Raw genomic sequence first — 26,583 nt, 5'->3', positions numbered from 1 at the left:
CATTGAGCAGTGAGCATAACCTGTGGGTAACGTGCCTTGCTGCATCATATTTGAAGCCATTTGGCGACCTTTCGACGGCTTTTGAACCGTTTTGATTTTTTTGCAGAATGAAAATTAATCGCGAGTGTATAACAAAATGAAACAAATTATTATTGAAGGTCGAAGATGAAAAAAATTCATTGAATGCTTTTTACACCAAACTTATATGTGATGACTGATGAGAGAAATTAAACAGATATCAGACATAGGTACTGGTAGTATATATAACATGATGATAAAATTTTCAAGTTGAGGTACAAAATTTCAAAACTAGGGTAAACAATGATATTTATGAAAAAACAAGTAATAATGGTAATACGAGTATTAGCATCGCGTCAATTTGGTTTTTAAAAAAAAAATGTAAACGTCGTCGGCGTTGCGATTTTCTTGTCCAATCTTAGTCGTATTTTTCATTATGATACATCAACGGCAAATTATTATCGATGAATTGTTCGTCGATCCAAGATCTGAGATGAGGTATACTGACGTATATTCCGGGCACATTATTACCGCAACCGATTCCCCATGAGACTATTCCGACTTGTTGATAATGGTCTTTGTTTCCTGGTATCGGACATACGAGTGGACTTCCGCCATCACCCTTTGCAACATTAAAACAAAACACGAGAAAATTAATTTACTTGCACAATTCTAAAATGGTTTACGTATAGATAGGTTCTCCTCTCCCTTGACGATCCTTCACAGCAACTGTCTACTTGAAAGGGTGTCCTAAGAAACATTTCCAGCCCTTGTACTGAGAAAAAAGTGGCCCTACTTGCAAAATGGTGATCATTTTGATTGGCCTTCTATCTCAAAATCAACTCCTTTATACGCTTGAACTATGCAACTTGCTCATAGGTCGGTCGTTTGAAAGAACACTTATCGAAATCAATTTTCACTTCAGAATTCAATTTTGGGCCGATTATGTTTCCCAGATGGGAGAGGGGGAGGAGCACCAAACCAAAATTTGGCGTAAATGGGATAAAAGTCGAGTGTGGTATCGAAATCAAGTTATTTTGTGGTGAAAATTACGATTTTGATGTCAGTTAGTTGTACAACCTCATAGGACTCCAATTGGGGATGGTACTAATTAATTAAAATTTATGGGAAAATGTTGGATAGATCTAGTGTGGTGTCAAATTTTAGGTTTCTACGAGTGTAAAACAGTATCGAAGCGATTCAATATTTTGAAAATAGAAATGGGTGGAAAGTTTCCTCTCGAAGGAAAATTTTAAATCATGGATGTGTTTTTTTGCTCAGGTTGATTCAATGCACGGAATAATTCCAAATGAACAGAAAGTCTTGACTAAATGTCAGAATGTTATCTATTTTCATTCTCGAAATTTTTAAATCATTACAACTAATTTATCTATTAATTTTTTTCCGAGTTCTTAATGATGGTTAGACTTGATGCCGTATAGTCCACCTCAATGTAAACAGATATTTTAGAAATTGTCCATTTTGATTCAAGTTTTTAACAGTAGAAAAAAACGTTGCGAAATCAGATTAGAATTTGCCTAATTGAATTTCTCCCCTCTAGAGAGCTCTTCTGGATTTTTTCCAACTTCTTGAAAGTCAGACAAAAGACTAGAAACTCTGAAAATACCTTACCTATCTTGAAATATGAGTGAGGCAATATTAATTTAGTCTCCGATGGATCGAATTTTCTCCGACATAATATCAATGTATTTTGGGGCCAAATTCGAAGAAGTAACCAGCAGCTGTTTGCGTCCGTGAATGATTAGAAATTTTAGCACTATATTCATCAGAAATTTGCACGCAATTTTATGAGTGCTAATGATTTATTTTTTGATTTAATTTTATAGAAATCGAGCATATTTCTGTCAACAAGAAGTGAAACGGTAAATTCGAAAAAATCAATTTTTGAATTGATTGCAAATGTCTGAGGTTAGATATGTATGTTGATCATGCCATTAAGAGTTGTTGAAGGAATATTCAAAAGCATAAACCGTTGAAGCAGCCAATACAGGCAAAAAGCAAAATGCAAAAAATCTCTTGCAATCAGCGAATAGTTGATGGCTTGTTTTTTTTAAAATTATCGATGGATTTCTTTGATTTTTCCAACTTTTTGATCGATTTTCTTATAAACTTTCAAATGCCAAATATAATGTTGGAAAGCCGAATTGAAATTCTTTTTCACTCGTAGAAACCTAAACTTTGGCAACACTCTTTCTTATCTTTCCAACATTTTCCCGCAGATTGGAATTTAATACAACCACCCATTTTTTCCCCCTATTTCTTTATAATGAAAGTCAGAAAAAACGCTGCGAAATCAGATTAGATCTAATTGAATTTCTCCCCTCGAGGATGTGTCTGGATTTTTTCCAACTTCTTGAAAGTCAGACAAAAGACGAGAAACTCTGAAAATACCTTATCTTGAAATATGAGAAACTGGTCATTTTTTTTCATGATCGTGGTTTTCACATTAAGTCTGGCATATGTGTAACTTGAAAAATTCATTATGGAACCGAGATTTTTCATGTTCTTGAAAGAGTGAGACAATATTTAGAAAGTCTCAGATTGATCGAATTTGCCCCGACATAATATCAATAATATATTTTGGCGCCAAATTCGAAAAAGTAATCATTTTAGCACTGTATTCAATAATTTATTTTTTGATTTAATTCTATAGAAATCGAGCATATTTCTATCAACAAGAAGTGAAACAATGAATTATTTGAAAAAATCAATTTTTGAATTGATGACGATGTCTGAGGTTAGGTTATGTTGATCATGCCATCAAAAGTTGTTGAAGAAATATTTAAAAGCATAAACCGTTGAAGCAGCCAATAAGCAAAAGTCAAATGCAAAAACTCACTTGCAATCAGTGATTAGCTAATGGCTTGTTTTTTTTTTATTTGATCATCTTTTTTTTCGATTCAGAATTAGTGGTCGATTTTCTTGAAAATTTCCAAAATCAAACATAATTTTAGGATGTCGTATGAATTTCTTTTTGACTCGTGGAAACCTGAATTTTGGCACCACCCTCGATCTTTCCAACAGTTTCCTGCAAATAGGAATTCAGTGCCATAACCCCCTCCCCCCTCCCTAGGAAATCCTGGAGGTTGGGTAGCGACATTAACATCGAAATCGCAATCTTAATGCATAACACCTTGATTTTGATACTACATACACTCGACTTTCATCCCATTTCCACCGAATTTTAGTCAGGACCCCCCCCTCTCAGGAGAGTATCAAAATTGATCCAAAACTTATATACCTAATGAAAATTTAATTGATTGATTTGGATAGCGTACTTTCGAACGATCTGTGGGCTGGTTGCATCGTTCAAGCGTTTAAAGGAGACAATGTTAATTTAGAGCTGAGGGAGTCAATCAAAATGGAATGTTCTTTAGGATTCTCCCATTCAGAAACAAAGTTGCCGCGAAGGATCTCCGGCAGCTGAAGTAGATCCTTATGTGGGCCTCCCGACTAAATAGATAGGTAGATTAATCAATTACTTTGCATGTATCCTGTTTGGGAATACCACCGGCACATAGAAAACTCTCGTGTAGAACAAACTTCGGTCCTAAACGAGTTTGTCTGAGTCTATTGAGACATTCTTCGTAAGGAACTACAGGCAGATCGACTCTTTTCAAAATATTCTGGTAAACTCCTGTTTCACCTGCGTAATCGAGATGGCGATAGCCGATTAGTAATTAGCGTTTGAGTACATACGAGTATGTAGGTACATACGATGTGTACTACATACATTGTAGTTTTATTTTAATACAAGTGTAGATAGGCTAAGAGTACCTAATTTTGTGAATCTTACCGAATTGATCTTTTCCCCAACCACTGGCAACGCAATTTTGAAAGTCGACGTTTTCATTCTGATTAGGTAAGCATACGATATCGACGTTCTCGTTGAAATCGAAATTTTCTTTCAAAATAACCAATGCGACATCGTTGAACAACGTACCCGACTTGAAATCTCTATGAACAATGATTTTTTGAGCAACTCGTTCTTGAAAAGGCAGAATTTCTGCTTCGCTCAGCGAATCCCACTCTCCAGCTCGGATGATCACCTTGTTCGGTTGTTTTCTGAAACGAAACAAACGCGAAATTTACGTTTGCTGGAAAAATTGATGATCGGCAAGACGACATATCAAATTTTACTCGTATGAAATTACGCAATGAGCCGCTGTCAGTACTACTTTCGGGTGTATCAAAGATCCTCCGCAGTGATATTGAGTCACGTCTCGGCCATTTTGCGATTTTACTTTCAACACAGCCACCATCCACGGAAATTCACCGAACTGAGCTTCGGAATTACCGGCTGTTATTTTGAATCCGACTCCGTCTTCGTTTCGGTAGCCGCATTTCACGTTCCTGACATAAGGAGGCGGTGGTCTCGTATTCGTCGACGTGATTTTCTGATCGCAACATATGTCCAAAGATTGAGGACAGAGCCCTATTCTGTCGAAAATTAACGCGGATAAGATGGGCACGAGTAAGCTAGACGATGGAAATAATTTACGATACGAATACGTACTTTATATCGATGAGTCCTTCTCCGGAATTTAGAACCGAATTATTATATTGATGGCATTGATTGATAGGAACGCAGTTACAAGTGCTCGCTGTGGTTGGATTCGGGAAACTGGTACGATTATTGCTGTTGGGTGTATCGCCTTCCCACGATATGTTGAAAATTTCGTTCAATAAAGGCTGCAAGGGATCGGCCGTCGTTGTCGTTAGGTATTGGAATTGCCCTTTCAGAAATGCAACGTTTAGTGAAAGCAATATTAGCAGCGTCAGTGATCTCGATGAAATTTCCAACTGCAAAAATTACCATCGAATAGGTTCTTAGGTTATGTACAATACATACGGTATAGGTACTCGTAGATAGGTATATTTTGATACTTACCATAATCAGTTATTTTAGTTTTCGGCTTTACGACGGATTATTTTGGAACGATGTACAAAAATGAATCGATACTCGTAGAATGGATACGCTTGGATGATAATTACGACTGGTAAATAACACTACGAAATACGTAAGATAATAGGGGTATATATTAGTACACAATATTAACAAGGCCTACTGCAGATTATCACTCTGCCAACATATACGACGAGCAAGTTTCATTATTACGATTCCGATTCACCTCTATAATATTATGATGTTGATTAGGTTATGCATTTAAAGAAAAATATATTATGTACGTAGGTATAGGTAAGCTACACAACTACATAGCTGATTGTTTAATGGACTTTGAGCCGAAATATTATAAAAAGCTTCGTACAAAAAAATAGAAAAAAAAGAGAAAGAAATGAAATAATAAATAAACGAATAAATGAAATCAAATTACTGCTAATCCAGCTGTGCGAAGATGTTCGAATGAATAAAAAAGATGCGAAGAAAACGTCGTCGTCGTTTGTAAGGCAACTGCCAGAATTTATCAATATACTCGTACAACTAACTGATAGTGATAACCGTTCGTTTGCTAATAGCACGTTTAACTCAACTAGTGAGCTGGGTAATGACTACGCTATTAGCTATACTCACTAGGTAGGTACGGTAATTTATTTAAGATGAAGATGATAATGGCCAACGTCAATAAAAACAACACCCGGTTTCGTGCACATAGAAACAGAATCGCAAGAACCAGTTATTCCAATGACGTATATTACTTATTCTTTGTCATCGATTCATCATATTTTATTACCGTACCGTACCGTACCATACTTACAGTACGTCTACTTTACGTTTACGTATACCTACAATATACATGTACACATATCCTTACGTATAGATTCGACATTCAACATTCAGGTGCCACTGCCAGGGCCAGGTATAAGTACCTCCCTGGTCTCTGCTCACTCCTGCACCTATAAAGAAACATCTCGTACGTAGACGAACGAACGAATAAGCTGACGTAGCCCTTCAAAATTTCCAGACGCTAAGGAAGTATGGATTTACCATTACGTACAATTACAAGTACTACAACCATCTCTCCTGCGTTCATTCGTATTTTTAGATTGTGTTTTTTTTCGCCAGCATGTTTTTTTACTTGTGAAGTACACACGACAAAAAAAAACAATTATGATTTTCAACACCTGACCTAAAAATGGTCGCTGATTATTATGAGTACATAAGTGACACGTACGGATATGTAGCTGTTCAATGTCTATGATCACGATCATCTGTGTGTTGCGAACCAAGTGCAGCGTAATATTTTCTATTCCCTATGCGCAAAAATTTACTCGCAAGTACTGGTTTTTTTAAATCGAATAAATAAAATAACCTTGAATTTGAAATCGATATCGATGCTTGAATGTAGCTAAATACCTACCAAATGCGCGTGAATCACGTTTCACCACACCATCTGACCGTCGGACCATCCATAATCACAGATTGCCAGACGTATGTAGACGAATGAATACGAATAGATAGCCGTGTACCTTACCTGTACCCGTACTTTTTTCGTATCACTGATTCGCTTTCTAATGCGATTGTTTTATAGAAATATTTACTCCACACAGCGAGCATTTCTACGAATATCTACGCAGGTTATTTAAATCACTAATAAATTATGATTTTATCGGTAATGGTTTTTCCAACTTTTCCCCCGAATTCCCCGCCGCCCCTGCGTGGGATTTCCCCAGTTTATTTGCCAGATGTGGTTCGAACAACTTTTGGAAGAGAGAGTTGAAAGCAAAAATGTCGAATAATTTGAAAATGTTCAAAAACGATGCTTTTATAAAATTTTTAAAAAGTTGAATTGTTTTTTTAGGATTTTGGTCTGTGAAAATTGAATTTGAAAAGAGGACAACATATTAATTTTTGGAAAATTTTTGATATTCACGATTTGTGAGGTACAAAAAAATAATTTTTATTGTATGTTTATTCCACACCAATTCGACCAAGAAGTGGTAAGGAGGGTCGACGATTTTTTTGAAATTTCTCCTGTGGAAAGACCTTTTGAAAGGATGACCAATGGCGCAAATCGCAGTCCTCTAGCCCTTTATTAAAGGCTGCTAGGGGTTGTCCAAGTTTTCAGTGAACTTGAAATAGTTATCATCCATTCCAGAAGTGGATTACTCGATAACCGCGATACCTACCAAAATGGAACTTTTTCCAATAGTTAGAGGTTTTAAAAGGCGTTTTGGTGGTATCTTAAAAATCAGTTTTCCCACTTTTTTTTGTAAAATCGATTTAAAAAATTGAAAGTTTGCGAAAAAATGCGATTTTTTAATTTAAATCATGAAAAAAAGTTTTGATTGGTGAAGTTGGCCCATTTGACTTCTCTTTTTACGTATTCCTTGAAATGGTTGAAAACCCCCTCTCACTTGATGAAATGAACTCATCACAAAAAAATCAAAATTCGTAAAGATTCAAAAAAATGAAGGAATTTTAATTTTTTCCATGAGTGTAATTTTTATCAGGTTTTTCATAAAATACGTCAGAGAGAGATCAAACTCAAAAAATTTAAACTTTTTTTGATTTTTGAAATTGAAAATTGAATTTTTTCGAATTTTGATTTTTTTGTGATGAGTTGTATTTTATCAAGTGAAGAGAGTTTTTCAACTTTTCAACGGATACGTAAAAATAGGGATCAAATGGGTCAACTTCAATAATCAGAACTCTGTTTTATGTTTTAAATCAAAAAAAAGCATTTTTCGCGAAATTTCAATTTTTTTAAATCGACCATATGAAATGATGCCATCTCAATTTCTTAATATGTTGTTCAGCATGAAAAGTTGTCCATAATATATTTCTTTAGAATTTTTGAATGTCGGAACGATATAAAAACTACGTTTTGAAACTTTTCGAGCTAATTTTTGGTACGAAAAAAAATGGCAACACTGATTTTAATGATATCATCAAAAAGCCTAACAAAACCACTGACAATTAAAAAAAGTTCCATTTTTGTAGGTATCGCGGTTATCGAGTAATCCACTGCTGGAATGGATGATATTTCAAGTTCACTGAAAACTTTGACACCCCCTAGCAGCCTTTATAAAAGAGCTAGCGGGCTGCGATTTGCGCCATTGGTCATCCCTTCGGAAGGTCTTTCCACAGGAGAAATTTCATAAAAATCGTCAACCTCTCCTTACCATTTCTTGTTCGAATTGACGCGGAATGACCCTTAAGATGTTTCAACGTTGGAATTTCATGATACGTAGTGAAATTTTGCGATATTTTGGTTATTTCTTACTTGTTCACATCAATACGATCCCTGAATTGATTTGGTTATTTTTATAAAATTTCTGAAGTTGGTTGTTCATTCTAAAAAATTGTGCAGCGAGAGAAAAAACGTCGAAAATTAATAATTTCGAAATAAAACAACGTTATTTTCGATGTTAGAAGTTCGTTTTTTACCCTCTAACTTTGGTTTTAGAAAAAAAAAAAAAAAAATGACGAGAAAGCTATAAAAATTGATGAGATCTGGTTTTCATGGCTTTACAGAGTATCTAACAGGTAGTAAAAGTGGTGAAAAAGTAGTGATTTTAAAAATAGGTTGTAAAATAATTAGTGAAAAAGTGGTGAGTTCAGTCAAAAAGTTATTGAAAAAATTCAAAATCTCAAACACGCCACAATTAAAAACCTTTAAATCATTGAAAAAATTTTTTTCGTTATTTTGATTGAAATTAAAAAATACTTTGATCCAAATTTTCCTTAGGTAGATAGCGGAGAGTCGAGTGGAGAGCTTCCTGAAAATTTGGTTGAAAAAATTAGTGAAAAAGATGTGGTTTTCCGAAGAAAAATCTGTTGGATTTTCATTTTTTAGGAAATTAAAATATTTCTAAAAGTACGAATGAGGCCCCAGCGAGGTGAGGGCAAAAGCTCCTGAAAATTCACAATTCTTCATTTTTTCAGAGCATGCTTTAGAAAATCATCAGAAATTGAGATTTTCTGGCTGTTTTGATTTGAATGCTTTAGATTTTTTGGAAAATTTTGAGAAAAACAATAATATGTTTGATGTGTGAAGTCAAATTCAGAATGTCCATTTTCTGGAAAATTTGAGTATCCAAGTTATTAATCAACGTTTAACTGTTTCATATATTCGAAGAAAGTGTATGAAAAACATAATCCCCCCCCCCTTCATCAACTTTTTTTATTGAAGTATGGGCTAAGTGCGTGCCGTATATAGGTAGAAAATTAGAAAACATGGTCTGAAAAACTTGGTAAAGTCAGAGTAAATGACTTGCCAAAAAATATAATAGGCATTTAGACAACCTTTCAATATTTCTACTCTCGAACTTTGGCCGGAGAAAAGAAAAGAAAAATGATTTGTCCCGAACGAAGCGAGGGCGTAAATTTTTGAAAATTTATAATTTGAGAAGTAAGAATCCATGTTTACTTATTGTTTGAATTGTTTATGGTATAATTTGTTGATTTTCCCAGCTTACACATTTTCTCTCCAACTTCAGGTACCGCGAATTTCCCAACTTTTTGCCAACAGTTTTCTGTCTCTCCATCCCCCCTTCGTTTGTAATACCCGGCGTTTCTGAATGTTTCCAAAAATTGAACAGCGACGATGATTATTAGAAAAAACTTGACCGTGTTGAAGCAAATAATAAAGACGCGTAGGTATTCGTAATAAACAATACGCAAAAGCAAAGTGGCCTACCTTCTGAGAAAGGTTCAACCAATTTAGAAACCGAAACATTTTCATAACTCTTGGGTAGCTACTCAGCCAGGTACAATGTCAACTTGATAAATCTTTTCTTGATAATTTAACGACTATTTATTAACGTTGGTAATACCAATACGTCTTATTATCATCATTGTAAATATTTTTAGAGAGCAGCATTTGTTCCGGATCAATAACTTATTGCATACTTGATACTGAGAGTGAGACGTAGGTAATCATTTTGATAGTTTAACTTATCTGTGTACAATAAGAGTAAATTCGACAAGTACTCGTATTTTAAGAAGTGATAATACCTATCAGCTACTATTCATCTTATGCCGCTTCGATCAGCAGTTTGAAGCGAATAAAAAAGCTCACAGAGTAGATAAATATGCAAATAGGTACCTACTCGAGAGTTTGCAAAAAAATAAATACAGAAAACACACGTACCCGAAATGAAGAAATTTGCCTCGATAGGTATTCTAAGGTATAGATATTTTGTTTATAAAAATAGACGTATATATTTATTGTAGAAAAATAAAATCACAAAACGGCAAACACACGCGGCGTGAACGCATAAATACTACGTATACAGGCAATGCACGCTGGAAATTGCAATTCTCGTAAAATGGCGATTCGGTACCGATCGTTAGCTGTTGATTCACGATCCACGTCTGAACACAGTCATGGTATTAAATTCAGTAGTCAGCCATTCTCGATTCGCTTCCAAGGATGCGTAAACTCCAGGAATATCGCTAGCACATCCGATACCCCACGAAACGACACCAACTTGAATATATCTATTTGGGTTATCGCGAGAAGCGCAAACCAACGGTCCACCACCATCACCCTACAATATTGGAATAAAATTAGTCTACATAAATAATCGTATCTAGGTACACGAGTACCCAGTTGGGTAACTTCATTATTATCACCGAAATAATATTGTAACACGATGATGGTGCCATTGCCAATCTCGGGCATGGTACCTAGACCTACTCACCTGACATGTATCAAAGCCCGCCTGGCCTCCGGCGCAAACAAAACTGCCATCTAGAATAAAGTGCTGGCCTAATCGCGTCTGTCTCAATCTATTTTGACATTCGTCTCTGGGTATAATGGTCAAGTCTACTCTTTTCAACGTCGTTTGATAATTTCCAATGTCTGAGGGAATTTTAATCGCAAATCGTAATATTACAACACGTAACTAGGTAGGTAATAGATGCGGGAAAACCATAATTGGGTAGGTTACTCACTTCCGAAAGCGTTCTTGCCCCAACCAGTGGCCAAGCACTGAGCAGGATTATATGAACTTGGCTCAGCGTACAAAGAGTTGGTGAAACCAGTGCAAATGGGTGAGATGTGCTGAGCTAAAACGAAATCTTCTGCTACTCTAATCAGAGCTAAATCGTTAAACAATACTCGGTTGTTGAAACTAGTGTGTATTGAAATTCTGCTGACTGCGCGATCTTGATGAATTATAGGTTCGGTAGCTCCTTGATGAGTGTTGTACTCTCCTACTCGTACTCGCAATAAAGTGAAGTCTATTTGACTGTGAAAAAAAAAATGAAATGAAAATGAAATGATGGCAATGGCAGGTATATAGAGCCTCACGAACTATACGTACTTGACACAATGGGCAGCTGTTAGAACAACCGAAGGAGATAATAGCGAAGCTCCGCAAACAAATACATTCTCAGTTCGGGTACCATTGGGAGCGATTTCGGTAGTTAAAATCAAAGCCATCCAAGGGAACTCGCCGAAAGATGTTTGAGCCAAATCTGCGAAACGAGTTCGTGAAAAAATTAAGTATTGCGGATTGCGAACTAAGATTTTGATTTTGATACTCACGTTCGGGCGCTGAAATTCGATTATCAACCGATGCCCTTCTGATGCCACATTCTTCGGGACTAGGCGTAGGACCTGTTGGTGGAACATAGGGTGGGAAAGGCGTCTGCGTTGGGGTAGAATCGGTGTACGTTGGCACTGATGGCGGAATCGAAGGATTGCCTCCATTTCCACCTCCACCACCACCACCGGTATTTCCTCCAGGAGTCACTCTATCTAACGGGCAACATACATCCGGCGCCGTGCAAGGGATTCTAAAATAAAATAAGGTGATCACCGGTGATTGTTAAAATTTGCAGAAATAATAACCAAGCAAGAAGTGCGAGAGCAAACGCTCGTCGGCTGTCGACATAACGCAGACCTCGGGTTGATGAGTCCAGCTCCGGCAGTAGCCGCTTCAGAATCGTAGTTCTGGCATTGGTAAAACGGGACGCAAGTGCATTCCGGCTGCGTTTGAGACGACGTTTCCACAGGCCCGATGTTGACATTGCCATTGCCATTACCGTTGTCATTGCCATTGCCATTGCCATTGCCGTTGCCGTTGCCGTTGTCATTACCATTGCCATTGCCATTATTACCGCTAGGTAGTGTAGGTTCGTCGGTCGTAAGGGAATTTAATGGTATTCTGCAGCAGACATTGCTGTTATCTGGACATTCGTTTCTAAGCAAACAAACAGACAAATAGACGAACGACAAAAGTTAATAGGAATTTTTATCTAGATATATACACCTTATAGATAGGTATGAGATACATTCTATGGTAATTAATGAAAATTTTACCACATTTGCATAACATTAATCTTATCGACCCGGGCAAATCCCAGCTTTATCTAGTCAGTCCACTCGTGTGCCCTCAATTAGAAACAAGATGCTTGTATCGGTAGATAAGTAGGTACCTACCTAATGTAGGCAAATTTCCAATCAAGTAAATATTGATACACAACACTATCAATTTTACTCGCTTATCTTGCAATTTTTAATAAGAATAATACTGATTATTTTGTACCAATTAGGTGGTATGCCTGAATTGTTTCAAAGACTTGACGATATAACCTTTGAATCATTATTACGTTGATACATACACCTAGGTTAGGTATTCACGTCAACATGATATGTATTTCCAGAGTTGCCAATTCGTCAGTTTTGCAGGCATCTCAATTAGATTACTTTTTTTGATTAGCAAATTTTGGAAAAGTGAGTTTGCAAAGAAAATGTTAAATAATTTTAAATGTCCGAAAACGATGCTTTTATACTTGGCAAAAAATGAATTATTCTAATGCAAGGTTGAAACTGAAATCCAAAATCAAAAATTCGTAATTTTTTCGTGTCATTTTTAGTTTTTTTTTTTTTTTTAGTTTTTTTTTAGTTTTTTAGCCTTATAGGTGATCAAATTCGAGAAAAAAGCAAAATATTCTCGATTTTGCACGAGCAAGCTTAGCAAGGTGTAGACAGTTTCAGAAAATTTATAATTTGTGAGGTACAAAAACCATCATTTTCAGCATAGGAAGTCTCAACACCAAAATTTTGTGCTTTTTGTTATTTTTGAATGAAATTTCGCGCTGGTATCAACCCAGGCCTTTTTTTTTTTTTTTTTGGTATTTTCGTCCAGGGGAGGGAGGGGGAAGAGTGCCAAATTGGAGTTGGAAGTCTAATTTTCATGCCCCCATTCCCCCTCCACTGAGTCTTGAGAAAAATAACGAAGTATCTGAATTATTTTCTTATTGTTTCAAAAATATTTTTGAAATTGAAGTTTTTGATCACTTTGTTTGGTCTTCAAATAATAATGTTCCATAATTCAAAAACTTCAATGTGGTAATCTTGATAAATTTTGTATTTTGATAATTTTTGACATGAAAAAAAATTCAAGAATTTTTTTGAAAAAGTTACCAAACTTAGCCTATATTTTTTGGTATTTTTCAAGTTACTTTATTTTTTTAGTTTATGAGGCAGTTTTTCGATATTTTCGAAGTTTCTTTTGGAGGGGGCTGTGTCCCCCCTCCGCGCCTCCCTCTAAAAAAACAGCCTTTGTTACATTTTTTAAATTTCTGAAGTTATTTTTTTACACTATTGAAAATTTCTGAAAGCGACAACAGCTTGAAAAAATTGATAATTCGAGAAGTAAAATAACCAGTCGTAAGCCAATTTTCACAGCTTCAACACTTGAAAATATTGACAATAGTTTTTAGTATGATAGTTTCAGATATTTAGAAATGAGAATAATAAAGGCCCGAACAAGACGATGGTAAAATCTCACGAAAATTCACAATTCTTTTTTTCTCGTTACATTATTTTTATATTCTCAAAAACAACCAATTTTGGAAAACATTGAAAATTTTTGTTTCTGAGTTTTCGGCGAAAAGTAGAAAATTTTTGACATTTCAGCAGAAGTTGAGATTTTCTGGCAGTTTCGACTGAAATGCATGGGAGAGGTCTTTCTTTTTGGAAAATTTCAAGTAAATTAACATCATTTTTGATGTGAGAAGTCAATTTTTCTGCTTTTCAACTTTGGCCGGAGGAAGGGGGGGAAAATAATCTGGCCCCAGCGAAGCGAGGGCGAAAACTTGTAAATTTATAATTCAAGAAGTAAAAATACGATTTTTGATAATTTTTGATTTTCTCTGCTTACAAAATTTCTTCCCATATTTCCCAATTTTTTCAAAAATTATCAACTTTTCACCTAGATTTTTTTCGTAGAGGGGGATACCCTCTTCCTTCTCGTTCGGCACACGCCTCTGGGTTCAATTTTTTGATCGTTTTATTGCCTTTTTTTAATGTTCTAAAAGTTTATACCAATCTCCCCTTTAATTTTTTGCGTTCAATTTTCGTGCATAAATATTAATGAACAAAAATGCTTGCAAAATCGAAGATTTTTGGTAAAAAAAGGTTACTTACTAAAGTTACTTTTTTCTTTTTTTTTTTGTTGAAAAATATCGTTTGGATTTCCTGAAGTAGGTATTTCAATTAGGTACATACACTTCAACCTACCTACCAAAGTAAAAGTAAACGGTCAATCCTGATAATAGACACGTGGTGTTCGAAAAGTTTTGCTACAAATCAATATGTAGTTATCTTGAGAGAAACGAGAATTGTTTTTCCATTTAAAAAAATGTGACTTACCCAGATCCTGCTTGAACATCGATCACGTTTTCTTGATCACAAAGATAAAACAGCGTACATTGACACTGCTCCTCGGGATTTCCATTGGCACCCAGACGAGTGGTTATTATTTTACCTCTGGTAGAATTTCTATTGGAATTGCCGGCATTTTGATCGAGTCTTAAAGAAATACCGTCCTTGTTGGTGGTTGCCTTGGTAGCTGTGGCGGTTTTATTCGGTTTTGCTGTCGTTGTAGGCTTTAAGGTGGTTGTTCTGGCTGCCAAAGTCAAACTTATTAAAGGCAGTACGATCAGAACGGTCGCGAAAATTCGTATACTAAAACGCATTTTGATTTTTTAAACTGGAAAATATGTAAAATGAACGCGAAAATCAACTCGATAAATATAGCATGCGCATCGGATATAATAATTATGGTTTTTACGTTGAATCTCGAAAATTGCTAATGGCTTTTTAAAGCTGCGGCCGCGGTGTCGTCGTTGTCGTCGGCAGCGCACGTTAACAACAACTCGAAGTCGAGAATTCACGAAATAAAATTAAGTTTCAAGATGAGCCATCTCCTCCACAACACAGTTCACAGTCCACACATGTATCGCGAATATACCTACGTTTACGTATACGCAGGGTATAACCTATATCACTAGCTATGCATATAAATAGGTATTCGATGTAGTGTAAATGTGTATCTCTTTATTAACCTATAGTATCTAATAAACTAGACTCCTCTAAAGAGCTGTACACAATCTACACATTTAGCTGTAAATAAGTATAAAAACAGGTTGTTGGACTGCCAAGGAGACGAAGAGAACAAGTAGCGATATGAAGACGAAGAAGGTAGTAATGACGTTTGTTTTCAGCGTTTTATTCAAATATATCTACGTGTTTGGCGGAAATGATATCATTGGTCAACGTTTATAGTTGAAGTAGAAAAATTTGTTTGCTATTGCTATATTATGTATTTTTGCCACTCGTGCAATTGGAAAAGACGTCTAATCTAATTATTAGGCACCAGATGGGGTGGGGACGTGGGTGAGTAAATCTTACGGTTCACCTTCGACAAAATCTTAGAAATTTTCAATCCGCTCAGAGCTATTTACGATACATTTCGATATGCTACTTGCTGCGTGTGTGGATTTCCCGACTACCTGCTGCGGTGCAAATTATTCATTTCTTCGTATAACTACATCGTCGAATACCCAACTCTACGGATAGTAAATGCATTAATTATTGAACCACGCCACTGGTGGAGCGATGAGTTGAGTTCGCGGCGCGGGTATTTTCTAAAGTCGACAAGCCATGCTAAGTGACACTTTGATGTAAGGATACGAAGAGGTACCTTATACCTAAGTAAGTACCTAACAATGGAATATCTTGAGGTGTCCGCCTCCGATTTGAACGGGGCCGCGATTTTTGGAAAGAGTATGTTCTTCCAAACCCCCCAAATCCAAATTTTCAGCTGCCCAAGTTCATTTTTCGATTTTTGGCGAATTTTTGAAAATCCAAAATTGACTATTTTGGTGATTTTTGTTTTTTTTTTTCAAGAAGTACGTACTTGATCAGTAAATATGTCCAAAATAAGTCCTAAAAGTAATATCCCCCCCAAATCCTAATTTCGCCATTTCCAGCCATTCTGGAGCCTCCAGCGCTATTTTTCAATTTCCCTAGAATTTTGAATTTGCTCCAGAAAGCGTGAATATGAAGTTGGGCAGCTAAAAATCGAGTTGTGTGTTATACTCGATCTGTTTAACAAGTTTATCCACATTTGAGTAGGCTTTGAAAGGGACACCTCGAGAGTGGTTTTTTGACCAGCATTTTTCATAAGTAGGTAATGAGAAATCAAAAAAAATCAAAATTTTACCGTTTGTGAGGAAATTTTTGGAATTTGCGCGAATCGCTGTATTTCGTCCACAACAACCCCCCCCCCTCCAGGCCGAGTTCCGCCATTTTCAGCAATTCTGGAGCCTCCAGCGCAATTTTTAAATTTCTCCAGAATTTTTAATTTGCTCCAGAAGGAGTGAATATGAAGTTGAGCAGCTAAAAATCGAGTTGTGTGTTATACTCGATCTGTTTAACAAGTTTATCCACATTTGAGTCGATTTTGGGAGGCACACCTCAAGAGTGGTTTCTCGACCATCTATTTTCAAAACTGGTCAAATGTGGATAAACTCGTTAAACAGATCGAGTATAATACACAGCTCGATTTTTAGCTGCCCAATTTCATATTCATGCATTCTGGAGCAAATTCAAAATTCTAGCGCTGTAGGCTCCAGAATGGCTGGAAATGTCGAAATTTGGATTTGGGGGATTAATATCAGTTTTAGGACTTATTTTGAACATGTTTACTGATCAAGTACGTACTTTTTGAAAAAAAAGCATAAATCACCAAAATAGTCAATTTTGGATTTTCAAAAATTCGCCAAAAATCGAAAAATGAACTTGAGCAGCTGAAAATTTGGATTTGGGGGTTTTAGAACAATATGCTCTTTCCAAAAATCACGGTCCCGTTCAAATCGGTGGCGGACACCTCAAGAGGTTCTCTTGTAAGGTGGTTATAATTTTAGATTCGAGACAGGAATCGATTCATTGGACATTGAAAATATTATTGGAAAAGTGATACCGTTGTCATAATTACTTATCGTCTGAAATATTAGTAGATAGTACGAAGTAAATAGTTCATTTCTGTGATGGGAGTACGAGACAAATACCAACAAGAAATTTGGTAACAACGAGACGACGTTCATTGTGACCAAGGCAATCGTCTATTGAATGATACATAGATGATAAAAAAGTTGCATATCCATCCGAGTATTAGGCGTGCTTATTTTCGTTTTTTGATATAAACAATACCCAAACTATGCTACCGCTATTGATAAAACTGGTTTCACAAGCTGCAGCACACTGCATTCAGAAATAACTAATGACTGATGAGTTAGACCGTTAGACCCAACCCAATCAATTTCAGTTGATCACTGTGAATAACAATAATGATAGCACATGATTGGTTGTTGATAGAGATGTGCATACGAGTATTTCAGAAAAGTGATATTTGTGAAACGAAAAGTGTGAAAAGTAAATCGTGTGGCATCTCATTTGAAAGCTCTCTGTGAAAGCTTTAAATCAATGTATTTTTGCCCCCCCCCCCCTCCCCGAAAAACCCAATCATATTTTTATAGTTTTTGCGCAATGTACGAAAAAACTATTCAATTATCAACTTTCAGCCAATCAGCGAATTTATAGATTGGGATTTTATTTTAATGTAAAGAGATAATATTTTGGCGCCAAATTCGAAAGCAACCAGTAGCTATTTGCGTTCGTGATTATGAAAATTTTACTGCTGTATTCATCAAAAATTTCTGCGCAACTTTTAAGTGACAGTAAATTATTTTTTGAATTCAATTTTATGTAAATCGTCGGGCCTCATTCTATCAACAACAAGTGGAATGATGAATTCAGAAAAATCAATTTTCTTTTCGAATTGATGGTAATGTCATGAGATGAGATATGTTGATCATGCTATCAAGAGTTGTTGAAAAACTATTCAAAAGTATACCTAAAGCATTCAAGCAGCCAATATTTAAGCAAAAGACAAGTGCAAAACATCTCTTGCAATCAGCGAATGTTTGACTTACGACTTACTTACAACTCTGTCTGGACGGATTTTGGGTTTTTAATTTTGAAAAAAAATGTCAGGAAATACAATTCAATTGAGTAACTATAATAAACTGAGATTTACACAGTGTTTGTGACAGTTTCGATCGATTTCTATTGTTTCATAGAGTATTGGGTTACGGTTGAAAAAGAATTTCGTCATCTTAACTTTGGTCAGCTGGTGCTCTGATGAAAGTGAACCAATATGGCTCAATTTTTTTGTGTGTTCTATTCAAAGTGCCTAACCTGTGGTGAAATTTGAGCGCAATCGTATAAGTACGAGTAGTTTTGGTCTTTGGACCAGTGGATCAAAATATGCGTCGGGTTTCATCCTCCCCAGATGGTCGAAAATAAATTCTAATGAAATAAAATAGACAGAATGATACCATACCTAGTACACGTGATCTTACACGTCATTCAGAAAAATAACTGCATCGCGTGATGGGAAAAATGTCATTAATTCTCGAACAGGTAGAATATTTTGGAATGAAATGGTAGATCAATTTTTTAATAATTTTTGCCAATTTCGAAAATGTAAAAAGAATGTGCAAAAACTTGGCAATTTTGTATGAGTTTTTCAAGTGGCAACAGTAGTCAAACATTATTGAAATATAGTATTCCACAGTATTTCCCAGTTTTAGAATTCAGAAATTATATCTTCCGGTGTTTTGACCTGATTCTTGCGTAATATTCAAGAAAAAAATGTTTTCGAAACACGAATTAAGCCAAAAATTAACGATTTGCGAATTTTCAACCGCTTAGTAGGTAGATCTCAAGATGTGATTTGGAATTTTGACGGCAATAGGCAATCTGGGTCGACGCTGAATCGCAAATACTCTTACTAGATTGTTTTTCGAAAACAGTTTGGGTAAGGGTTGGAGTGAGAAAATCACGGATTTTGAAAATATCGTCTATTTGAGAATCCATACTATACCTTTCAGGAACATCTCTAAAGCCACAATTTTTTCTGAATTTTGTTTTTCAATTCTTCATTTTTCCTTGACAAAATATCATTTTTTGGTGCAGCTAGAATATTGACTAGCAGGGAAAACACAATATACATAAAAAAACATTGAAGTAAGCAAAAAAAACATAAAAAGCATTTATTAAAGTAAACAAAAACAATTCAAAAGATTATACTAAATTGATAATGTGTGACGTGGCCAGCGATACCATACCATATGTCGGAAAACTTTTTTTTGAGATAATCGCGTTTTCATGGAAAAAGTCAGAAAATATCAAAAAAATTTTTTTTGTCGATTCATATACTATGAAGCCTATACTTTGGAATGGGTGTACCCACCGATCTCAAACACGTCGTTTTAGTGGTGAAAAACCGGTTTTACAAAAGTGCTTTTCATAAAAAAATGTCAAAAAAAAAAAAAAAAATAATATTATGATGTAAAACCATTAAAAGATGAAGAAAATCAAAAAAAAAAAAAAAAAAATTAAAAATGTTACAAAAATAACCCAAACTTTCAAACACGTTTTTCTCAGAATTTTGATTTTTAAATTTCAAAAAATACGCAACTTTGAAATTTTGAAAATTTGTCAGATTTTAATATTTTGAAAATCTGTTTGCACCATTGAAAAGAGGAAGAAAAACACTACCAGAAACCACAATAAAACGAAAAAATTTTTTGCCGACATATGGTATCGCTGGCCGCGTCACATGTAAAAAAAAAGTATCGCAGTAACAGAGGGAATCGACGTTCGTTGTCATAAATGGGAGCTTAGGACCTAATGCGTCTGAAAAAAATAACAAAATTAATTCAAAAATGTAACATTTAGAAGGTTTGTAAGGGGGTTACAATCAACTTTGCTGAATGATAATTAAATTACCTACATAAATAACAACTGGGGGCTGGTGCGCAACTCAAAATTTGAAAAAATTGAACAACATTGATATGGGTGTCATAATCTGGGTATTTTTTGACGTAGAATTCGATTTTTTGGTAATTTTTTTGCTCCCCCCGGGGGGCTGGTGCGCCACTCAAAATTTGAAAAAATTGAACAAAATTGAGATGGGTGTCATAATCTAAGTATTTTTTGACGTAGAATTCGATTTTTTGGCCATTTTTTTTCTTGCTCCCCCAGGGGGGCTCGTGTGCCACTCAAAATTTGAAAAAATTGAACAACATTGATATGGGTGTCATAATCTGGGTATTTTTTGACGTAGAATTCGATTTTTTGGTAATTTTTTTTGCTCCCCCATGGGGGCTGGCGCGTCCCTGAAAATTTGAAAAAAATGAACGAAATTTATATGGGTGTTATAATCTGGGTATTTTACCAAGCACTCCTCCTCCTTTTGGAAACTGACAATACTGAACACATCACATCGGCACTACTGACTACACACACTATGGGAGTGCGCGTAACTGTAACTGTAAGCGTAAGCGTAATTCGAAATGGAAACAATACCGGTAGGTACCTACCGTGTACTCGTAAGTCGTAACTACGAGTACGTATTAAGTACTACGTATCGTAATAGGCTAACAGCAAACAGGCAGCGAGCGCCGCGCCAGCCAGCCAGTCAGCCACACAATCGAAGAAAGGTAATCGAGTAATTAGACGTGGGAAAGTGTTACGAGTACGTAGCACTAGCAGGACCGTAAACGAAACGAAATAAACAATACGTTTATAAAAGAGAAAAAAGAAAGAAATACGAGTAGTATCTACAGTACAAATAAAAACAAACCAACGAAAACGCAACTTCCGTCTATGTAAATACTCGTAATACTCGCCTATATAATGACTTTTAGGTACCTATTGGTACTCTCTTAGATGCCATCGCCGTAATACTCGTACTCGCCTCGTGCTTCTCAGATGTTGCGATTGCTACACATCTAGGTAGGTAGAGGTACCTATGTACTCGTATTTGTAGGCAGACCTACCAAGATGGTCTATTTGGTGCCAATTTTTGCAAAAATTTTGTCTTCTTCGAACACCGCTGCCTAAAGGAATTTTAAATCACGACTTGAGAGTATAAATTTGGCTGATGGCTGTCTACCAGTCTACCAGCCTACCACCTACCGTTGCTTCTCGCTGTCAACTTTTACCGAAAGGGCTTATCACAACAACATTTCGGCTACATACTCTATTCGAAAATCGAATCGAATTGAAATTGGCGCATTTCTCCGACTGTTGCGATCGAAAGTATGCGGCGAGCTCCGAAATACGAGAATTTGCCGGTTTGAAGAACCAATAACTCGCATACCTGGCGAGGCGAGGCGATCCGATATTTGGCATTTTGAAATCGAAACTCGCACTTTCAATTTTACGACGTCGAGTGAAAATTGGAAATTTTATATACATTGTAGGTACCTACATATACAGGTACACGTACATACGAAATGCGTTTATAGGTATGTATGTACTGCCCAAGTCCAAGTGCCTACCTACTCGTATACGTGCAACTTTGTACCACTACCAACCTTGGGTAATGATGTTGACGCCGATGTGCAGCGATCTCGTACGCGTACTCGCATAATTATACGATGTAAGCTCAATTACGTTGGCGAAGGCGATGGCGATGGCACGAGTCCGCTTAAGATATTGTCGTCGTATACCTATCTAGATCTACCTATATTTTTGCAATTAGATCGCATCATTTGACCAGACGCTGAGGCGCCATCAGCAGATAGATATCATTTTGCAGGCCATACTTACTTACCCAATAGATTGCGTCAAAACAGCGTGCACAATAGTGAGCTACTGCCACTAATCGCTAGCTCGAATTAGAAAAAAAAAACAAAAAAAATGGACGCGGACGCGTTGCGGTACATTGACTTCCATACACCTTTACCTACCTACAAAATACTACTCTCCTAGTTATTTCAAATAAATAGCTGGTGAAAGTATTTTTTTTTTCATTTCATTTTTCCCTCGTAATTCGAATGCATTCTTGTCAATAATAAAAACAAACTCGACTCGACTCAACTCGATCGTGCGAATAAAAGAAGTTTGTACTCGTACCATACATCGCATCGTATCTACGCGGAAGATGCGTACCATGCCCGTGCGTGCGTCATCGCCACTGACGCTGGCATCTAATCTTAGTCTATGTCTTCTATACATACGTATATGTATGTACTTACTACAGTACATAGGTGGATAGGTTGGCACCTCGAAGAAAGTCTTTTATACCAGGGTTGCAACGAATTCAGCAAAAAGTTGATTCGAATCCGAATCCAAGAATCACTTCCGTTTTTTGGATTCGAATAATTGGGTCTAATCCGTGGATTCGAATCGGATTCAAATAATTCAGTGGATTCGACCCCACGAATCCGAATTTTCTTTCCATTTTCATTATTTTCCTCAAATTTTACTGGTTTTTGTGGTTTCAATAGAAATTTGAGGAAAAAAGCAACATTAAAACCTCTGAGAACCTTTGAGTATAAATATAATGATGATATGGAGAGATAAAAACGCAGCTTCAGAGGTTCACTTCTAGAGCGCTCTGAACGTGGTCATTCGCGTACCCAAACATGAGAATTCGGGTGACGAGGAGTGAAGGAAGTGGAGACTCTTCACTCCTCGTCACCCGAATTCTCTTGTTTGGGTACGCGAATGACCACGTTCTGCGCGCTCTGCAGGTGAAACCGTACATATGCGAAAAACCTGGGTTTTTATCCCTCCATATCATCATTATATTTATACTCAAAGCTGAGAACAGCGAGAACTCGAAAAATATGTAGCAAATTGTAAATTGATCAATAATTTTATGATTTATCCCTGTAAATAACAATATTCTCAAATTCTCAAAAATTTTTAAAACCCATTTTCCTGCATTTTCGATTTTTCGACGACTATTTCTGGTGTAAAACATGACAATGAAAATAAAAGGAATTTTTTTTCATTTACCACTTATTGAAAGAAAATTTTATAACATGCATGCTGTAATCAATAATCATAATCACTCATATTTTTAAGGTTATAAAATTGAAAAGAAGAGTTGGCATTAACGAAAACAAAAGTCTTTTCTGTATCGACATGGTAAAAGAGAATTTCCAGGTTTGCGATTCTGCTAGCTGTCTTGTTCCGATCGTTGTTTGAAGATTCTTCGCGGAATTCAAAAAAATCATTCTTCAGCTCTTCAGTCTCAGTAGTTCTTGTTGACGAGTCATCTTCGGGAATTCGAATCAAAATTTCAGTCTCAACGCAATTTTTCACTGTAGCTTCGAATTTCGTCAGTTCTTGAGCTGAATGATCTTGCCTTGTCCACCGCAATTTATAATACCAATGTAACACAGCCGCCAAAATAGCGTTGCGTGTGGCGATATCATTCATTTCCAAATTCAGCTCTTTTTTGAATCTGCTTGAAAGAAACTTTTTCAATTCGGTAGCAAAATGGAGCTGAAATATCTGGCATTTTGAAATAGTCGCTTCGTGTAACTTCTGTAGTTCAGAATTTTTTTCAGGATGTTTCGAAAATCCGTAGTACCAACGAGTGACAATGTATGGCTTTTGAACATTGTATGTGCAATGGCAGATCATATGTAGCCTGGCTCAGTTTGATTTCGTTGTCTGTTGGTGAATGAAATACCTATAATCTCCTCTTCAACCATCAATTCGTCTTCATTTAGCACGTCAACATTTATCACTTACTCTAGCTTTGTTGTACCGAATTCCTTGAAACAGTTGACGAAATTGGAGCCATTACCTGTACAGCATGCAACCGTTTTTTTTTTGCTAATTCTGAAGTCTGAAAGGATATCTGATAATGTTGAGGCAATTTTATAGTTTGTCTGCACATAACATGGTTACCAGGAAACAGAGCTTTGAACGTAGATAGTTGCAACACATTATATGGAGCTAAAGATTGAGCAAAAAAATTGATCAGTCTTTCATCAAATTCTGCTGGGCCTAGCACATCGGATTTCGATTTCAAATATTTAAACATTCCATGAGCTTTGTGCCTGTCTTTATTGATTTCTGTGTCAGCAACACCACTTCGTTTCTCTGTTGACATTTATAAAGTGAGTTAGAATATGAAATGAAAAAAATAATCACGAATTTTTTATTGTTAAACTAACTCACTTTGATGTGACGAATAAAATTTGAACTTGAATTCAAATAACCACTAACATCTTCCTTGCACATTTGACATTTTGGCTGTCACTTTTGTGTTACCAAGATACGGCATGTTTCTTCGAGTCAGCACGAGTCGAATCAATTTTGAAAAATTTGCCATCGAGAATAGTTAATCCACCATCTGAAATGAGTAAAAAAAGAAGGATCGTACTTATGACTCAACTGACCATCACTTGATCGTGAATAAGCGAACCCATCAGCACCGCCATTATCAGTTTTCCTGCCCACACAATTTCTGAACAAGTTTAATGTTGATTGTTTCATTTGTTTCAATCGTTTTGCAGTGGAATTCGATGTAGTAGATTTGCTACTTCGAGTTCGAACTGATGCACTTTCGATACCGTCATCTTTCAAATTTTGCTCACTGGCTTCAGGTTCAGGAAGTTGCAAGTCAGGTTTAGGTTGGTCTGGTGGTGGCATTTGTTGAGAAGAATCCACAGCCACACCAACTGCTTCAACATCATCCTCCAGCTCCTCATTTAGTCTGTTATAGTACTCTCTAACAAGACCAGGGTGATGACATCGTAATCATTTAAATTAAATTTCAAATTAATCAGTATGAGGCCTACTCGTACGAGTACTCGTATCATTCACTGTGAGTGTGACCAGCCGAAAGGTTTAGCAAAAAACTTTTTGGGGGGAGGGTACAGGTACTCGATAGTCGATACTTGGGTATATTTGCGCACCCTGTACCACAAAACTGCCAGTACCAGTACCAGTTAACCAGTTACCAGCAGGTACCGGTACCATGATACCATCTACAACAGCAACTGTGCAATGCACTCGTATAGATTGCCTATTGATGGTTTGTCGATTTCCGGCTACTCTACTCTACCTGTACGTATTTTCTTCTATTTGCGCGCATAAGTACGAGTACATACCTCTAATTACGCGAGTACGAGTGCAAGATTTCACAATACACCGGGTGAGAATTATGAGAGCGCGTTTTGTTCCTCGTCTGTGCGCTCATCTTTTTCTCACGAATATAGCTACATCTATCTACATTCTACATTCACAATTCACAGTCGCCGAGTACCATTCCATACAATACCATACCATACACTCCGAACGAATCCGGAAGCATTGGTCAGCCGCCATTCGCCAGTCACCAATGTCTTCTTTTACTCTTACTCGTATTTACGGACAAAAGAAGTTTTAGGCAGAGGCAGAGGCTGCATCGATCGGTCAGCTCGCCAGATATATGGGGTATTACATGTACGTAGCCTATAGGTACTTAGCTAATGAATTCTCACTCTCAGAGGACTGATTACACGCATGTGACATAGGCCATTAGCCCTATAATGAAGCTCATAACGCGCGATATTCTGTATGGCGAGGAACTGGCGCATGGTGATTCGGCTCGGCCAGCCACCAAGTGACGCGATGCTTCCTGAAGACACGATCGGTGTCGGGGTTCACGGAGGCGACAATATCTGTCGAATAATCTGGGCTCGGATTCGAAATCAGTTTAAGTATTCTTACAGCTACAGGAATTTTCGTCTGTTTGGGTGGGACAATTGTCCCCTTGACTCTCGCTGGGGGTTATATGTATATTGAATTTGATTTTTATGTTTGCCATCTCGCATTAATTGATGGTTCATTTTGTTTTTTATGTTTCAGGTGAGTACAATTTTTCATTATCAGACTTGAAAGATTTGAAAACAGTAGACATTGGAAGTAAGTGAATCAATTGATTACAGAATTCATGAATTTGAAATTTGATAATTCGAACTTTCACCCAATTTTGTCAAATTGACTTCTATGTTGACTGTCGTATTTTCAAAGCTAAGTTCTTTTTTCCAATTTATGTTAATTGAAAGACGATTCATAATTTATTGAAAAGTATGCTACCAAGGGAACTGTAATGCCTATCGCTGAAATATATTTCAGTATCTCAGTATCAGACTTGAGGCTCTACTCTAAATTAAGGCTTTCGATTATGATCGAAACTCATGATTTATGATATAGCATTGATTGTTGCTGTTGCATGATTTCCGGATTGGAATCATGAGTGACTAGGTTTTTATTCCTTTGAGAAGAATCATTGGAAGAAAGAGCAAAGTTTGGCAATTTTGAGTTGATCAGCCTGGTTGAAAAAATAAATTCGGAAATGAAGATGTTGGTATATTTTTTTTTCTTTTTGAATAAATGGATTTATATTAAATTTTTAAACATTTCATTTCATGAGAATCTTGTTTCCAAATTTGTGAGTCTTATTTTCTTTTTTATTATTCAT

At 36.3% G+C, this 26,583-nt stretch overlaps 2 protein-coding genes and 1 long non-coding RNA gene across 5 annotated transcripts in view; 1 reads left to right on the top strand and 2 right to left on the bottom strand.

The window, feature by feature from the left end:
* The window catches only part of LOC135842042 (uncharacterized), a 322,912-nt gene that overhangs the window by 102,943 nt on the left and 193,386 nt on the right, over positions 1-26,583 (top strand). The gene's annotated exons all lie outside the window — the stretch shown is intronic.
* Positions 239-5,575, bottom strand: LOC135842040 (phenoloxidase-activating factor 2-like). 2 transcript variants are annotated; one of them, XM_065359320.1, is made up of 7 exons: positions 5,376-5,575; positions 4,931-5,049; positions 4,556-4,842; positions 4,180-4,479; positions 3,836-4,104; positions 3,522-3,685; positions 239-640 (listed from the first exon to the last, which is right to left on the bottom strand). In XM_065359320.1, exons 2-7 carry the CDS (start codon positions 4,931-4,933, stop codon positions 437-439), a joined length of 1,227 nt encoding a protein of 408 aa, XP_065215392.1. In that variant the 5' UTR covers positions 4,934-5,049; positions 5,376-5,575; the 3' UTR covers positions 239-436. The 2 variants fall into 2 exon arrangements, with proteins under 2 accessions (XP_065215392.1, XP_065215393.1); XM_065359321.1 differs by lacking the exon at positions 5,376-5,575 and adding an exon at positions 5,172-5,350.
* LOC135842038 (CLIP domain-containing serine protease B9-like) lies at positions 10,141-15,376 on the bottom strand. The gene is made up of 7 exons (XM_065359319.1): positions 14,610-15,376; positions 11,854-12,153; positions 11,496-11,746; positions 11,272-11,425; positions 10,901-11,196; positions 10,648-10,808; positions 10,141-10,494 (listed from the first exon to the last, which is right to left on the bottom strand). Exons 1-7 carry the CDS (start codon positions 14,933-14,935, stop codon positions 10,306-10,308), a joined length of 1,677 nt encoding a protein of 558 aa, XP_065215391.1. The 5' UTR covers positions 14,936-15,376; the 3' UTR covers positions 10,141-10,305.

The sequence above is a fragment of the Planococcus citri genome, chromosome 3 (genome assembly GCF_950023065.1).
Source record: "Planococcus citri chromosome 3, ihPlaCitr1.1, whole genome shotgun sequence".
Classification (NCBI taxonomy): domain Eukaryota; kingdom Metazoa; phylum Arthropoda; class Insecta; order Hemiptera; family Pseudococcidae; genus Planococcus; species Planococcus citri.
Note: the sequence above shows the minus strand (reverse complement) of the source record. Positions and strands in the feature narration are given on the sequence as shown.

Bases quoted from the DNA above. Each gene is read 5' to 3' on its own strand.
- LOC135842038 (XM_065359319.1), bottom strand. From the start codon at position 14,935: ATGCGTTTTAGTATACGAATTTTCGCGACCGTTCTGATCGTACTGCCT. The intron at 11,426-11,495 runs GTGAGTATCAAA...CTCGTTTCGCAG, and splicing joins TCGAATTTCAGCGCCCGAAC to ATTTGGCTCAAACATCTTTC. The intron at 10,495-10,647 runs GTGAGTAGGTCT...CCAATATTGTAG, and splicing joins CGGGCTTTGATACATGTCAG to GGTGATGGTGGTGGACCGTT.
- LOC135842040 (XM_065359320.1), bottom strand. The intron at 3,686-3,835 runs GTAAGATTCACA...TCGATTACGCAG, and splicing joins TTGGGGAAAAGATCAATTCG to GTGAAACAGGAGTTTACCAG. The intron at 641-3,521 runs GTAATTGATTAA...AATGTTGCAAAG, and splicing joins CCAAACAGGATACATGCAAA to GGTGATGGCGGAAGTCCACT.